The sequence below is a fragment of the Tamandua tetradactyla genome, chromosome 8 (genome assembly GCF_023851605.1).
Source record: "Tamandua tetradactyla isolate mTamTet1 chromosome 8, mTamTet1.pri, whole genome shotgun sequence".
NCBI classification, from domain to species: Eukaryota; Metazoa; Chordata; class Mammalia; order Pilosa; family Myrmecophagidae; genus Tamandua; species Tamandua tetradactyla.
The window spans coordinates 42,086,716-42,103,399 of NC_135334.1; the positions used below are offsets into that span (position 1 = coordinate 42,086,716).

Below are 16,684 nucleotides of genomic sequence, written 5' to 3' on the forward strand. Positions count from 1 at the left end.
CATTCTACACATACCATCAAAGAACCTTTAAATAAATACATTCTTGACAACTGTTTATAGATAATTCTTCCAATCTTCCTCTATACAAAAAGCAGGGCTCAAATCTTCCTGTCCTTCAGTTCAACAACCCCATCATTAATCTTTCCCAACACTTCTCAAAGAGGCACCATGTTTCCCACTGAAAACTTCACTTCCACGGCAAAGTATCAGGTATCTCAAAGCTTCACAGAACACACTACAAAGGAAATGTCTGTGATCCGTGGACGTCATCCACTTCAGTTAAACAGTATCATCTGTTTGTGAGAAGAGGGCCACTTTGACTCAGCATTTTCCAGGACCAAGCTGAGGAAATCGCTGACTGCAGTGGAAGATTCTGTACTTAACTGACATCCCTACCTTCCAGCTAGCTAATTGGCCTGGACTTGCTTGTGGGAAATCTCCACTGCAAAGACTCTGAAAAGTAGCAGTGTCGTTTGTAGAATTTACTTTATTTACCAAGAAAGAAAATATTCTAAATAAAACAGAGTAAAGCAATGAGAAAAATAAATACCTAGAAATAATTTCATTCCTCCCAACTTGTTCCTACTATACTAAAAGAAAACTGCCCTATACATATATTTCAGAAGGGAATGTCTGTAATTCACTATTCTCTTTACTAAAGGATGATTCTGCAGCCTATAAACAATTTAGAGCTAAGAGCACCAGGCAAAAAAATAAAAATACACAGCAGTCCTACCACCAATTGTAATGATCTTTATGCTCCAGATTTCATTTGGCTTTACTTTCTCATGCTTTAGCTTCCCGGTGAGGAAGAAAAGATATAGTATAGTATTGTGTGCTCTCAAGTGATCTGTCCATGAATTGGGATTTAAAAAAAAAGTTGTTACTGATTCTGTCACAAACTGTAGCCTATACCCAAGCCTTCAGATAAGAAATAATAGGCACACAAATGAAATCTCTCTTTTAAATGGACCAGAAAACTTGTAATACCTTGTAGTATGGAAAGAATTTTCCATAAAGTGCTTTAATTCGATTAAATATATATATACATATAAAATGGATGAAGATACATACACACAAATGCACACACACCTATATATGTATCATGCATGAAGTGAAAGACTGTAAATTGAGGTTGTGACGTAAAATGGCTGGATTTCAGGCCCACACTCTGCCACTTTCTAGCTCTGTGATCAGGGGCAGCATTTTCCTCATTTGTAAAGGAGGAGGAATAAAAGCACCCACCTCACAGGTACTTGTGAGGGTTAAATTAGGTCATGACTCTCATAGTTCAGAGAAGTACCTGCCACGTACACCTCAATAAAAATGAGCTATTTTTATTCTTGAAAAAAATATTATTTCTTTGTTCAAGGACACCACATTCTTGTAATTTGTCTTCCTTCTTCTGCCCCTTCCTTCTCAGCCTCTTTAACTGTCTTGTCCTTCTCTCCCCAGACATCAAATGTTAAGAACTCTCAGTTCCTAGGTTCTCTTCTCTTCTTGCTCTGTTCTTTCCTAGGGGTATCTCACCTACTTTCACAGCTTTAATACCTACAGGACAATAGTTCCTAAGCATTTATTTCTAATTCAGACATGAATTGGAATAGTCCACTCGGCCGACTCAGCGGAGGCTCAAAACAGTATGCCTAAAGCTTGAACACAGTATCTTTGCCATTCAAACACAAATGTTTCTATTTCAGTAAATGGCTGCAATAAGCACCCAGTTATACAATCTGGAACCCTGAGATTATCCTTGAAACTTCCATCTTCCTCATTTCCCAGTATGTGATTCATTTCCAGTCCTTTCCCTTTTACTTCTGAAATAGCTTTCACACATACCCTTAACTCCACAGGCATGTCACACTGCTAGTGTATCCATTCTTGCCTCCAATAGCCCCCTAAAATGGTTTGGCCACAGTTTTGCCTCCTCCATTCCATGCCATTCCTTGGAAACCAGAATGATATTTAAAAATGCAAATATGAAGCCCCTCCACCAGCCTATCCCTGCGTGCCTGTCATAAGGAGTCAAATACTGTGAACCATTTATAAAGCTGTGTATGTGGTCCCTACCCACCTGAAACTCTGTATTTCAAACACTGGACCTTTATTCTCTAAAAGGCTATACTCTTTCCCCCATCTTTATTTATACCCATCTTCTCTATTACTTCCCCTAGAATGTTTCAAGTGTTTTTCCCTTCCAACACCTGCATCCAAATTCCTAGCTGCTTCTTTCTCATCACTTAGGTCTAGGCTTAAGCAATACTCTCTCTGGAAGGCATTTTCTGATTCTTCAGAGAAGGTCGAACCCATCAATTACATGCTCCCAGAGACCTCACTTCTACATCACAGTCTTCAGTGCATTTGTTATTACTTTGGTGTCTGTTTTCCAGAAAAGATAATAAGATACTTCAGTACAGGCATCATGTATGTCTTGTTTACACTTGTATCCCTTAATCTGATCAAGCACCATGCTTTGCCACAAGTGGGCCAAGCATGATATTGATAAATATTTGCTGAATTAATTAATGCAAAACAGATCTGAGTTAGTCCTTGACCTAACAATTATTTGTGATTAGTAAAGAAATGCACATAAATCTCCAAATCAAAGCAGACTGTGATGGTTTTTAACCGGAAATAAATATATGGCCTACTAGAGTCTGTGAGGGAAAAAAAATCAATCCTGTAAAGGAAATGTCTATATTAAGAAAAGGCTTACATAAGAAAGGCATCTTTCTGGTACTGAGATACAAAGCAGGCCATGGCAAGCCAGTAATTTGAACAAGTGTAAGGAAAGATATATTTCAGGTAGAGAGAAAAGTTTGGGCAAAGATCTAGATAAAGATAAAGTCAGGGTACATAGAGACACCAGTTAAAAAGACTATTACGCCTGAAAGAGGCACACTGAACAATCAAGTTGTAGAAAGCCCTTGTCGTCGGGACTAAACTTCCTCTAGTACTCTTTATCAGAAGACTGGCAATTAAAGATGGCAAAAACTTGTAAAACAGATTAGGATGGGATGCTGGGACCAATTAGTAGGCTATTACAATAATTCAGACAGAATTTAAGAAGGAAAGGTGAAGAAACAAGTCTGCAGTAGAATGGACAGCATAGCTTGAATGAGTAAGGGGTACATTACTGACTAAATGGAAATCCAAAATAAAAAAGGAGGATGGAGGATGGATGGGAGATAATGAGTTCTGTTTCAGAAATCCTAAATTTTAGGTGCTTACACGATATTGAACATGCAGTTAAAATGCAGACCTAAGAAAGAAGATAAATGGAAATTTCAGAAAATATTAGGCTCTGGGAAATTTTTATCCGTCCATAACTAATTAAACATTAATGCAAAGACTTTGCGACAAATACACTTAGAGTTCTTCAACAAATACAAATTTTTATTACTGAAAAAAAAATACCGAGAATGTTAAAAGTTCCTTAATAATTAATGCCTAATTTTTCAATATTTCATGTGTCTTATTTTTATTTTATATAGGCATCTGGAACAAAGCTGTCTCTGTTTTTTGTTTTTTTTTTTTAACAATTTCATCCTCTCTTTAAAAGTTAATTTCCTACAGTTGTAAGGGTGGGAGGAATTCACTTATTACAGGCTGACTTTTTCTCTATTCAGCACAAGAATACCATCTTTTATGTTTAAAAGAATTTCAGTCTTTGTAATAGGCTCTATGCAAAAAGTTAAAAATGACATACAGACTCTTTTAAAAGGTCATTCTAATTTCAAAAATGTTAACATCTGAAATTATGTTAACCTTTAGGTTCCAGGAGAATATGGGAAGAATAATGAAACACAATACTTACTTTTGCTGCACCTATCTGTTCTTTTCGAAATTTCTCAAGTGGTGCAATTAGTACATCATTTGCGTTTTGAATCTGAAAATTTAAAATGTACACGCATTAAATTCTGTTTAATTTCATGTAAACAATATTTTTAAAAGATGGTTCTGTATTCAAATCATTTACTATATACAGCTTTTGCTCTATTATTTGAACCTATTAAATGAAATAAAAAACACCTTACAGTTTGTAAAGTGCTCTTCTATTTTATAATTAAATTGTTTTCACGTATTATTTCATCTGATCTAAATAAGGTGAAGTATTATGAATACTGTGGGAGGAAGTGGTAAAATTTTAGTTCAAATATTTAAATTTCTTATTTTAAGACAACTAAGAAACAGTATATTGGCTATTAAAATTGTAAAGCATCTTTAATTACACTACTTTAATGCAATCAGTTTGAGCATCATTTAAAAATTAAATCATACAAAAGCTCTTCTTCCACTCTACCAACAGAATAGTACAATTCTACAGCTGCAAAACAAAGTTCATTTTTCTTCATATTTAGATTACTTACACTTGGGATGTACTTGAATGTTCTCATAATATTTCTCATCCAAGTAAAATAGCATCTGATTTTATTTCTATGAACAATATTTTAGACACAGACACCAAATCAGGATTTGCTTAAATATCAAAATAGATAAAACCTTTATTATTGATGTCTAAAAATATTATGAGGGTGTGGAAAGTACAGCCGGCAGGGATTAGATGCAAGAAGGCACAAATTTCTCAAGATAGCATTATGCTTAAGGAAATCACGATTGAGTAGCTTTTAGAAAGCACTAAAATAAAATGCAGACTCAGTTAACAAAGCTTATAATCTGTTCTACTACCACTGTAATAACCAAGCATGATGTTGCATACTTAGCAAAAGCTAACATGAAGAGAAAACCAAATTTTAAATTACCCTACTTTCAGTTATTTCTATTAAGCTGGTTACTCTCCAGTCCAGCTTTATTTCTTAAATCCCTAAGATCATATTGTGTGCCATAATTCCACCCCTCCCCAATATGCCGAAAAATGAAATTATAGATTTTGAAAAGAAAACCTGAAGGCTTATCCTGAGAAAACAACAAAATAGATCAATACTCGAAATCCTTTCAAAGACATTGGTGTCCAACTGTAGATACCTCTGCCATCCATCACCTAATATCCATGTATTAGTATTACTAATTATTATTCATATCCATGAGTGCAGGCAGCCAAGCAGGCAGCCATCATCCATGCCAGCAGATACACTACGCAGACATCCCAGTGGAAAATGTTAAGTGGAAACAGCAGTAAAGCAGCTCATTTTTAATTCTCACTCTCTAAATCTTCTCTGACCTCCTAAAAGATATATATATATATATAATGGGCTAATTGTATAATATTGTATATAAGCAATACAAAATATATACAAATATACACAACTTCTAATTTTACAGAGGTAATAAGTAGCTGATTCAGCCTTTAAAGTTCAATTTGTACCCACGGAAAGACAGTATTCATGAACACTTTAATTTGGAGGAACAACAGCAATTAAAGGCTAACAATTACAGGATGTTTATGCCAGAAACTGTAATGTGTACTTAACATTTATGAGATAATGTACTGAGTGAGTTTAAACAGAGAAATATTTCTCAAGTGGTGAATATCCTAGCAATAATGGGACTGAAAACGATGATATGCAGTATTGTGCTGAAGTATACATATTTAGAATCAAGAACATGTGGATTTAAACCATATTCTGCATATAAGCCTGTTATTTTAACCAATGTGCATCAGCTTTACTATCAACCGAACAAGGACTCTCAGGACTAATGAAAATAAAGCAGGTAGCTCACTGCCTTGCATATAGCAAGTACTCAAAAGTAATAGGTTTTAATATATACAAATACAGAGATTATAAATCTTATCCTGTATTTATTTGCCTACCTAATACATTTCCATAAATGAATCCATTTTATTGCCCTTTGGTTTGAAGTATGTCTATATGCACACTATGAAAAGGTACTTTCCCACAAAAGTTCAATGTGATTGATGACCTGGGCTCTCCCACAGCCTGTCAGTAGGTATTTATAGTGCCAACAGTGTACCAAATAAAGCGCTAAGAGCAATGGGGCAGGGAAACAATTACGGCATGGGCCAACCCTTCTAGAGAGTTAAAATCTACTTGAAAAGGGAAAAAATAAAGGCATTCATTCAACGAGTATTTGATACTTGTAAAGCACTGCTAAAAACTTTCGAAGAATTCAAAAAGATGAAATTGACTTGATCAAGAATACTTAGATAATAAACTATGCAGGCTATATATAAATACGTTAAGATTTTGGAGACAGGAAAGAACATGATAACTAAATGAGTCATGGTAGTATTCAGATAGTTGAAGTGATTTGGCTACATAGGACAGAAAGAATATTCTAGGAACATGGAACACTAATAAAACACTAAGCATAGCATGTCAGAGGGGATAATAAAGCCCTAACAAGAAAGTATTTATTAAGCGCTCATTATGAACCAATCATGGTTGTATGTTTGGCAAGTTACTGGCTCTCAGGTAACTTTTCTAAAATGGGAATAGTGGAAATGGATGTGAAGTATGTAGCACAGTATCCAGCACATGGTAGGCTCTCTATGACTGTTGCATATAATTACTATTAAAATGGTCTAATCAGAGAAAGGGGATATACATTGGTATTAACAGGAAACTTGACTGGAAAAAGTATAAAGAGGCTGAATTATAACCAAAATCTAGGCAAAAAAAGGTCGAATACAGCATCACTGCTGGCTTCTACAATGAGAACTGATGTTGTAAAAAATTTATTTTAAGAAGACAGTAATTATCCTGTAAGATAATGTTGACAACGAAGAGATCAAGGCAAGATAAGCCAGCATAGAAGCTAAAACAGGAATTCAAGTCTGATGTGGTAAGGGGCAAGATCAGGTGACTGCAGGATTGACAAATGGGTAGCAGGGGATTCCAGAGAGAGTCCTGTGGAGAACAGAAGGAAAGGAATCATAGCAGACACTAAGGTGTGTGTCTTAAGACACCGGAACTAATGACACCACAGTCAGAACTGGGGTAAATAAGGTGGGCATGTACTCTACTATTAGTAGAGATGGAATAAAGACAACGAATCTACTAAGCTGGAGGTGATGGGAAGACTCAAAGAACTATTTTGGCAGAAAATCTCATCTCGAAATGGCAGCACCATCAGCACGAAGGAAAGGATTAGGAAAGGAAGATGAGCAGATCCATACATAATCAGCACCCAAATTCATATGCAATGTTTAAATCTCTGCCAAAACCCTTCTGTGGCTGTTATATAAATATGACCTGGAAATAAAGCAAAAGCCTGAGGTCATAACAAATCAAGTGGGATCATTAACAACCACCCTATGGGGAAAGTAGTATTTTCTACTTCTATTTCTTCTGTTTCTTTTTTCTTTCTTTTTTTTTATTTACTACATTTTCTCTCTTTTTTTTCTATTCTCGTTTTGTTAATGTGAAATTGAAGGAATAATATAAGAAGTGCAGAAGGGTAGTACCAAGCAGAAAGAATGTGTAGTAAAAAATAGTCCATAATCATAAACCTAAAGTTTTCCCATAGAATATAAGATATGTATGGTTTTAGATGTGAAATATGATACTTCTTTTGTGTGCAGTCAAAGGGGCTGCCAGTCACAATATATGAATTTAAATTAAGAGATTAAAATGGAAAAGCCAACACTCAAAGGGCACTAGGTAATGTATTACTTTCATTCCTACATACTGGTCAATCACACAGATAAAATTCTTCAACTTTGAAGTAATCCCAGTATGAACTAAAGAAAGTGCTAAAATTTTGGTAGGATTAAAAGAGCTGTTGTTGGTACTGCATAATAAAGGAAAATGACATAAAAACAATAAAAAATGTGAATTAAGGTGCAACTTTGATGACAAACATTGAGAATGTTTAAAAACAATTGCAGTCTACAGAACTGCAATTCCAGTTTACATGGACCTCTTCTCTACAGATTTATGCAGAAGGCTTGAGAAATTCTTTCTAGAAGGTAATACTGGGAGTAGGGGAAGTGGGGAGGGGTGGAGGATTAGGTCACAGAGTTCAGGAGAGTCAAGATCCCATAACATTTTTGGAATATGTGACTCTCCGTGACGTTACTAGGATGATTTCAGAAAAATATAAAAGTAATTTTATTATTCTCCCTGGATGCTGATAACATAAACTCTTGAAAATGTTTTATTTTAGTAATTAAGACAATGTATTAACTATTTTAAAACTCTTAGCCACCATCTAAATTTGGACTAAACAATTTATTTTTATAGATATTGGTCCATATCTAAAATTTAAAAATAATTAACAGCAACTTCATTTATTTTCAGTAGCAGAGAAGCAAATCTGATTCTGGAAAATGCTTTACAATACTGCATTTATCAGGTAGACACTCTTTAACTGTGGATACATTACATTAAGCCTAGCAATTAAGCTTCCTGTCACTTTTCTTTTGCTATTTCAAGTGGTTCTAATAAACAGCCACAAGGGAGTGCTCATAAATCACTCAAAAGTAATGACTAGAAATGTTTTTATGTGTTACAAGAATGAGTCTCCAAATACATTTGATTTTTTTCCTTCAAGTTTACATGAATTTCTACAAACCAGAGATTCTCAAGGACTACTACCCCATAGGAATGTTCAATGCTTGCTTTTCACTGCTGAGACCCTACCACAACTTCTCTGTCTAATGGAGTGAGTTGAAATGGAATAAAAGAAATCTGAAAGGAGAATTATACTTTTAGTTCTATGAAAACTTGAGGTCCGGGATGGTAATCTATCTTACACCCTGGGGTTAACTTTTAAGGTGCAGAATAACGGGACACTATAATCACTGATTAGTGATTAACTGTGTTTAGCACTAGCAATACCAGAATATAAATAAAACTAGACAAAGGAAGACAAAGACTCAAAGTTTAGAAAATTTAATGATATTCTACAGTGTAATCTAAAATAATTGCTTGAGAGGGCTACGAAAGAATACCCTGTTTATAAATAAAACATGTTATAGTATATTGCGAAAATAATTTCCTGTGGAGATAATATAATCAAGCCACAGATTATGGAAGGATCACAAATTCATTAAACATCTATAAAAAGTCCTTTTCAAGACTTTTTAAGAATGAACTATTTTCCCATTAGGGTATATGCAAATGGAAAACTTAGAACAGAGTTCTAATTTGAGATAACAGGCAGGATCTCTCCTCTGCCTTGTCCAACCTCTGTCCCCTTTCCCCATCCCCAATAGCTTTCAAGGGTGAAGTTCTGGGGTAGGGCTTGCCTGGAGTTCACACTGCTAGGTACTGTTCAAGTTAACTCTTCACAGCTACATAAGAAGCAGTCTTTCTCTAAATCAGTAAGCCCACAGCACTTTGCAACTAGAATTCAAAGACCAAAACTCACATGAGGAATGGAAGCTGGGCGTATGAACAGGACTGTTATTTTAATATTTATTTTCTTCTTTTTCTACGTTTACCAGTAACAATATTTGTCTTACAAGAATATATTGGGAAAGGAAAATTAAAGTTTTGGAGAATGGAGCTACATGAATCTCTTCTTTTATTTCTGAAGATAACTAGAAGCACTCCAGGATAGCGCATTAGTTTATATTTAATTCTTGTTTCTACCCTGACCATTCTGTAATCTTGGACAAGTTATTCAAACTCTCTAAATTTTAGTTTCCTTGCAGTATAATTAAAATCATAATATGCCTTTACTTATAACATGTTTTTAAAGTCAGAATTTATACTTTAAATCTAATGATCATCATAAGAGCTTAAAAAATACAAAGCATTATTTGCCTCCCTACTAAACTCACTGTTTTGAGTAAGCCACTTGTAATGTATCTATGTATCATTTTCTAAAATGACTTTCTAAAAGCTTTTGGAGCTTTGTTATAAGAGTAGAATCAAACCAGAATACATTGAATGTCAAGGAACTAGATGAGTAGCCAATAGGGCAACAAAGCAAGCAAAATCCTATCTACTTCTAGAGCTTATGACTGCTATTTTTTAAATTAAACCATATACACACATAAGGTGAAAGAATGGAAACCATTCAACCAAAAAGGAACTGATCATTTATATACAAACTAGCAGAGGAAATAGGAAGTGGGAAAGATAAATTGCAAAATTTCAGAAAATCCACTGTGATCCAATAATATCCTAACTCTGGGTTGTACCAAATGAAATTCTTTGAATACTGAGTTATTTCAACCAGAAGAGCTAAAGTTAGTTACTTCAGCTTTTGTCATTGTTTCTGAACTATTTTTGCTTTGTTCCTTTCTACTAAGTAATATCTAATGAGAATTTAGAGTATATTTTTAAAGGACTTAAGCACTGTGGAGAAGCTTTTTTACTTTCCAAATGTGAGTAAACTTGAGTCTACCTATTGCTCACTGATTATAACATTTTTATTTATAACGCTAAAATAGTTAAAAAATCAGGAAAGAAACAAAAGCGATGGCCAAAGTGCTTTTCAGTCCTAAATAATGAGCTATCCATAGGGTCGAATGAGAACTGATATCTTAAAAGCTTCTTAAAATAATTACTCCAAACATCCTGCACATACATTCACTTTTTAACAAATACTTTCTATGTTCTGATTTTGACCAAAAAACATGTATTTAGCAAAGCACTCCTATAGAATATGTGACTGAATTAATTCAAAGGTCATGCAAGAAAGGTGTTGAGGTCACAGCATATTCTCAAAGGGAGATTTTAAAAAGGCTCCAACCCTGGTTGTTTCTGTTCATCAGGTTAAACGATCACTTCTGTATACGAGTAAGTAAAAGCTCTTCAACTAACAACTCTCAAGTGCTGCAAGGATTAATGAGGTTACCGTCTGCTTCCTTTGGCCATTCTCAGGACACACCAGGATCTGCTGAACTTGTGGAATGCTAACAGCATCGCTATTAGATTACCACAGTGCTCCGTGTTTGTCCACACTACAGAAGTTGGTCACAGATATCCCCCCACGCTCCATCAATATGAATGCCCTTGTGTTAATGAAAAAATACCTCCTCCCCACCCTCCCCATCACAAAAGTTAGAGATGCTGTACATCCTAAATCTAACTAAAGAAGCCTCAAAAAGATTTCTTTTCCCAGGTTTTATTCCCTAACATGGGGGAGGAGAGTATGTTGGGGGGGGGGGGAAGGTTGCAGGGATAGTACCTCAATAAATTGTTAAAGTCTGCTTCCCCTCCTCTACTTTATAATGCGATCTCTTCTTGCTGATATTACTACACCCTCCTCAGTATTCACTATTAAGAGTCTTTGGAGAAAGAAATTAAAATCATTCATCTGTTTTAAATTCTTCACCTGTCAATTAAGCAACTTCCTAATAGTCACCATGAATTTATAAAAGAAGGAAAATTCATTCAATAAACTCCCAGAGTCATAGTTATTTTACAGCAATTACATCCTCACAGTGGCACGTCAAAGCATTTTAATCATAATTGTTCAATACTCAGGTAGGAGCAGATCACTGAAATCTTAAAGATTTAAGATACCCAATTTGTATGTAATTTCTTAAATTGCTTATTGCAGATTTGCAATAATGAGAAGGGATGGAAGGGCGGGGCGGCGCAGAGGATGGAATTCTGCAAGATAGAGATGTCTATAAAGCAAAGCAGATGCTGACCTGACCAGCGCAGGGAATGGTTGGGAAAAGATTATACAGGTAGGTTAGAAAGATGGTAGCTGGAGCAGTTCACTGTAGCTAAAGGGAACACGTGGGTACACCTCTTCCCAACCTATGCTCAATGTGACCTTATGTTGTTAGTTAGAAATCAGCAAGCACTACAAATCAGGGTTCCAAAATATGCACCCCTGAGAATTAGTGGTTCACTACTTACCAGCATATCACTGCTTGGAACCAAATATCATTTGGAAGACATCAACGTTAAACTATAAACAATGGTAAAGAGTACTAGCAGTACAACATTCCTTTTCTCTAGTTATTAAAGCAGCTCTTTGAAACATGTACCTTTTGGCCTGGAAGTGATGCACCATTTCCAATTTAGTATGTCTTTTCCAACACCTCAAAGATTCAACCTCATTCGTACTTACTAACATTTAAACTTGATTGTATACAAAGCAGGTGACTTTTAGGCTCTTCCAGCAAGCCTCTATTTGAGCATGCCTCTGATGACAAATAAGTTTAATACCACAAGTACCTCTGAGTGTTACCAACTGTCCATAGTGCTGGGTTAAGAAAGATTTTGAAGCTGTCTATGAACTCTTTATAAGAACGGGTGGCACAATGACCTAATGATGTTGGTCATAAACTTCTGTGGGCAGCAAGGATAACATTACTTATACTAGGTTATTTACTTTATTTTTTGTTTTGTATTTATCTTCCCAACCAGCCTTCTGGCCCTTCAAAGGTAGACACACTGTCTTTTTCATCTATTACAGTCATTGCCTAATAGAGGGCAACTGAACACACAGATTGAATAAAATTAATTGATAGCTATATCTGATAACATTAATAAGTTACTGAAGCAAACACTGTCCCTTATAATTCTGCTTAGGATGACAACCTAACTAAAGGAGGCAAAATGGTTTTGAAAATAAAACTATTTCCACGATATACTCTGATATGTGCTATATAATCTACACAGGTACTAATGTAAAGCTAAATTACAACTCACGGGTAGGATTTTTACCTTCAGGAAAAAACTCGTGAAAAAAACAAAGAAACAGTGTTCCTTCAGAATTACTTTTTAATATTCAGATAAGTTTATGTATACATTCTTTCCCCATAAGAATATAAACTATTGTACTTGAAGGCAAAATTTCACAGACCATAATCATACCAATGGCCATACTGGGCTAAAGGTAGGAGATACATATGACTTTCAATATTCTACCGATCCCTCCTTCCTTGAAGACAGTTTCACTGCTATGCTGAACTGAAAACTGAAAAAGAAAAACACCGTGCTTTGTTAGATTTTAGCTGGAAACCAGGAAGAGGGTTTGGGCAGGGGGAATTATAGGCCTGAAAGCATGGAGGGGAAAAGCAAAGAGGTCACTGCCATCAAAAAAGTTGGGGAAATGGATTCAAGAATATACAAATTCTACAGTACACAGAATTTACTAGGGGCCAGGAGAGTTCTCCTTTAATCCTTAAACGATCCTAAAAGAACATGTAATATTATTCCCATTTTACAGGTGAGAAAACTGAGATGCCAAGGTCACACACAGCTAGTAGGTGGCAAAGCCAGGATTTGAACCCAGGCAGTATAACTCTAGAGTTCATATTCCTAACCACCCCACTATACCACATTACACTACCTCTCAGACAACAATCTATTACAGGTCCAGAAACAAGAGCTGCCCCAAAATAATGTTATATACAATCTGAGTCTGGCTATCAAAAAACATAAAAAACAAACTATGTATTGTTTTCATATTTTCTACTTTCTAAACTCTGAAATGTGGGTAGATTATTTTTCCCTATTAAAAATCTTGTTTGAAAATGATATGCAAAGTTTTATTGCTTCTCAAAACACAGTTTCAATATGTCACTTAGGCCATATGTATGTGCGTGTGATAAAGTCAGCTGAGTAAATTAATAATGACTTTTCTTGGCTTATGAAAGTGCTTAGTTTTAATAATGTAATGGTGAGGTAAGAATCAGTCTGACTACAGAGGTTAGGAAAAGATCATCACAATTATTAGCTTAAATTGAGGCATTACTCCCATGTATTCTACTCAATTAAAGTTTGAGAAATGAGGAAAATAGTGGGGGATGGGAGGGGATACTCTCAGAAACTAACTGTAGTAGCTCACTACTTTCCTAGTTCAGTTTCTCTGGAACAACACTTACTTGGGATGTTTATGTCACATACTATCTCGATAAAAATAAACACAGGAAACACTGTAATTGGGACTTGTACAGTTAACAAAACAACAGCAGCAGAAGCTACTACACACATACAGTATATCTCTACTGTAAACTATCCCCGTGGTGTCTGCTTGGATGTGAATGTTAAGGATCTCTGGGGGGTTAAGGGGAAGAGAATATAATCTCTTGAAAATAATTTCTTAATTGAATAAATCAGCAAATTAAATCATAGTGTTATTAAAAATAAAATCAGGAAACTAATCAAAAGAGAAAACTTCAGTGCTTTAATACAGAATTAGAAAAATCCATGAGCACCCAAAAGTTATAAGTTCTACAATTACGCAAACAAGAGATATGATTTATTTTGCAAAGATTTTCTTTTAAACTTTCCCAGGCACTTGAGCACAGCCTCTTTCTTAGTCATAGCTAAGAATTATTTCCCAAATAAGTTCCATATGTTATAACTCTCGTCCTTGGTCTTTTCCAAATCCAGATCTGGTCATAAACTATGGGCCAGTTTTCCACACTGTACAGCTGTCAAAAACCTTTCTTACTCAATGAAGTAAAGAACAACCTCCTTCAGTCTTTTTGTGAGGTCTTATATCATGTGAAGTTATGAGAGGTATGTCAATACTAGAGAAACACATGACAAACAACACAGAAAATAATATGCTTTTCCTTATCTGCAAAAAATATGCCCCCAAAGAAAATACAATCATTTAATAAATCATTTAACATCTGACCCCTTTTGGTCTTACCCTCAGGCCATAGCTTGAACTACTTTCAGTTTGCAGATTTGGCTAAAAGTAAGTTTAAGATTCTTCTCCACAAAATAAAGCTTAGAAAGTACTTCTTTTTCTGAAATCAGCAGAAAGCTTAAGACATTAGGGCTCTGATGCGTTCATGACGGTGTGTACAATCTGACACGATGCAAAGATAATTACTGCAACACTCTGAGATGCCTAAATCATCTTATATAATTATGAAATAGTACTGAGAATTAAAATCTCTCATTTTTCCTTTTTTCTTCCTCCTGAGGAGCCAAGAGATACTATATTTAGCTGGAAAAAAAAAAAAAATTGCTCCTGAGATGCCGAGTTTACATGAACATGAAGGCTGTTACTGACTGAAGAGCCCAACTACTTATCTCAATGTTATCCAGGTCCCAAAATGCAGAATCCTGACAAGCCAATACCTATCACTCCTACTGCTGAAAATCAAATCCTGTTTGCAACCTCCTGCTCTTAGTAATATACTAACGCATTCGGGTATGTGACTGTGATTCAGACAAATTTTAATGAATCACAAAGATTACGTGACTGAAAACAATGGATGGGGAAAATTCATCTTTTCAGATAATTCAGAAATACAATAAAACTGGACTGTAAATTACAACCATCAGAAGAAAAATAGCTTTGCATACTAACAAAAGAAGCTAATGAAATCAGCATCCTTTAGGTTAAAGCTTCCAATCAAACTCTGCTATTTAAATACTCCAGAGAGCACCTAGGTAGCCCTTAGGTTACCCTGATGGTCTTTTTCTTTTGAGCCAGGTCACCCATCAAGAATTCTCTTTTAGAACAAAAACGGCAAAGGCAGAATCAACTTACATTGATCTTCCATTTCAAGATAAATCCCAGACATTTCTGCTAAGCTCCCTATCTGTAAAGCCTATGCTTTTCCCTCCCCACAGGAACCTCAAAAAACACCCCCAAAACAGACCTCAACATTCTCTGCTGATTTGTCTCCTCTCTCAGGGAATAGCACCAAATTCAGCCAGTGGTTCAATCATCCTAGACTACGTCTTTTCCTTCATCTTCCACATCCCCTCTCTAATTTCCCCACCATGTTAGAATGCCTCCATCATGGCTCTCCAGAATTAAAGCAAGATCCATCTTACACATCTCTCAGTACCAGTTCACAAAACCGCTCATATTTTAACTTTCTATGCAGACTTCAGAACGAATGTCACTCTGAACTTTTATTACCTCTCCACAACTTGCCATATAAAAGGCCTTAACTTTGCCCAAAATCCTTAATGAAAATGAAGGAGACCTACCATATCTCCTCATAATCTTTCCTTCTTCACTTCCTCATGGAAGCCTCCTTTTCCACCATGTGACATGACTTATGAAAGGTAGATCACACTGTGACCTTTTCAGTCGTTGTCCTTCCCTTATTTACTCATTCTATCCTCTATCCAAATACCTCTTACTTCTAAGCCTTCTTAAGTGTAAAGGCCCTCTCCACACTTCCACAGAGTACTGATCACACTACTATATCACAACATATTGCTACACTTCACAACCACACCTTACCATTCTAACTTCACAACTAGATTGTAAGTTTTATTTAAGCAATCTCTTCTTCTGGCTTTTGCTTTTATATCCATAAATTCCTAGAATCATGTCTGAGGCATACAGTCATTGGTCAAAAATATATTTCTTGATATAAACCGCTTGGCAGTGGAGAAGGAAGAAGGCTAGAAGACAGAAAGGTAAAGAAAAGAAAAGGCTAACTCAAAGTGAATGGATAACTTGGACAATGCTCGACTTTGTACTTATACAAATTAAATTTCATTTTCTTATTCATATACCTGTTTCAACCTCAAACAATAGTCCATTTGTTCATATCCTAGTCAAGTATGAGGACCCACTGAGGCTGAGAAAAAACTGAGGCATATGGATTGGGGGGGGGGGGGGTGTTAATATAAAGTCTCCTTTTGCCTATTTTGGGGTAAAAGGGGATGTGCATTTCAATATTAAGCCGACTTCTCCCTATTTTGGGGTAAAAATGGATTTTAACAGATAACAAATGTAGACCGTCTTCAATCTGGGCATGCCAAATTATAAATTTTCACTACATGCACAAAGAAAAACTTCAGGACAATTCGATTTTCATTTCTACTTTTAAAAGGATGAATGGATTAGATTAACTTCAGGA

General features: G+C 35.5%; 1 protein-coding gene across 3 annotated transcripts in view; it reads right to left on the reverse strand.

Annotated features, from left to right (window-relative positions):
* The window catches only part of ARHGAP42 (Rho GTPase activating protein 42), a 323,631-nt gene that overhangs the window by 140,209 nt on the left and 166,738 nt on the right, over window positions 1-16,684 (reverse strand). For all 3 annotated transcript variants that reach the window (XM_077113175.1, XM_077113174.1, XM_077113176.1), the window contains one exon: window positions 3,818-3,889. In XM_077113175.1, coding sequence (XP_076969290.1) covers window positions 3,818-3,889 — 72 coding nt within the window. The remainder of the gene's footprint in view (window positions 1-3,817; window positions 3,890-16,684) is intronic.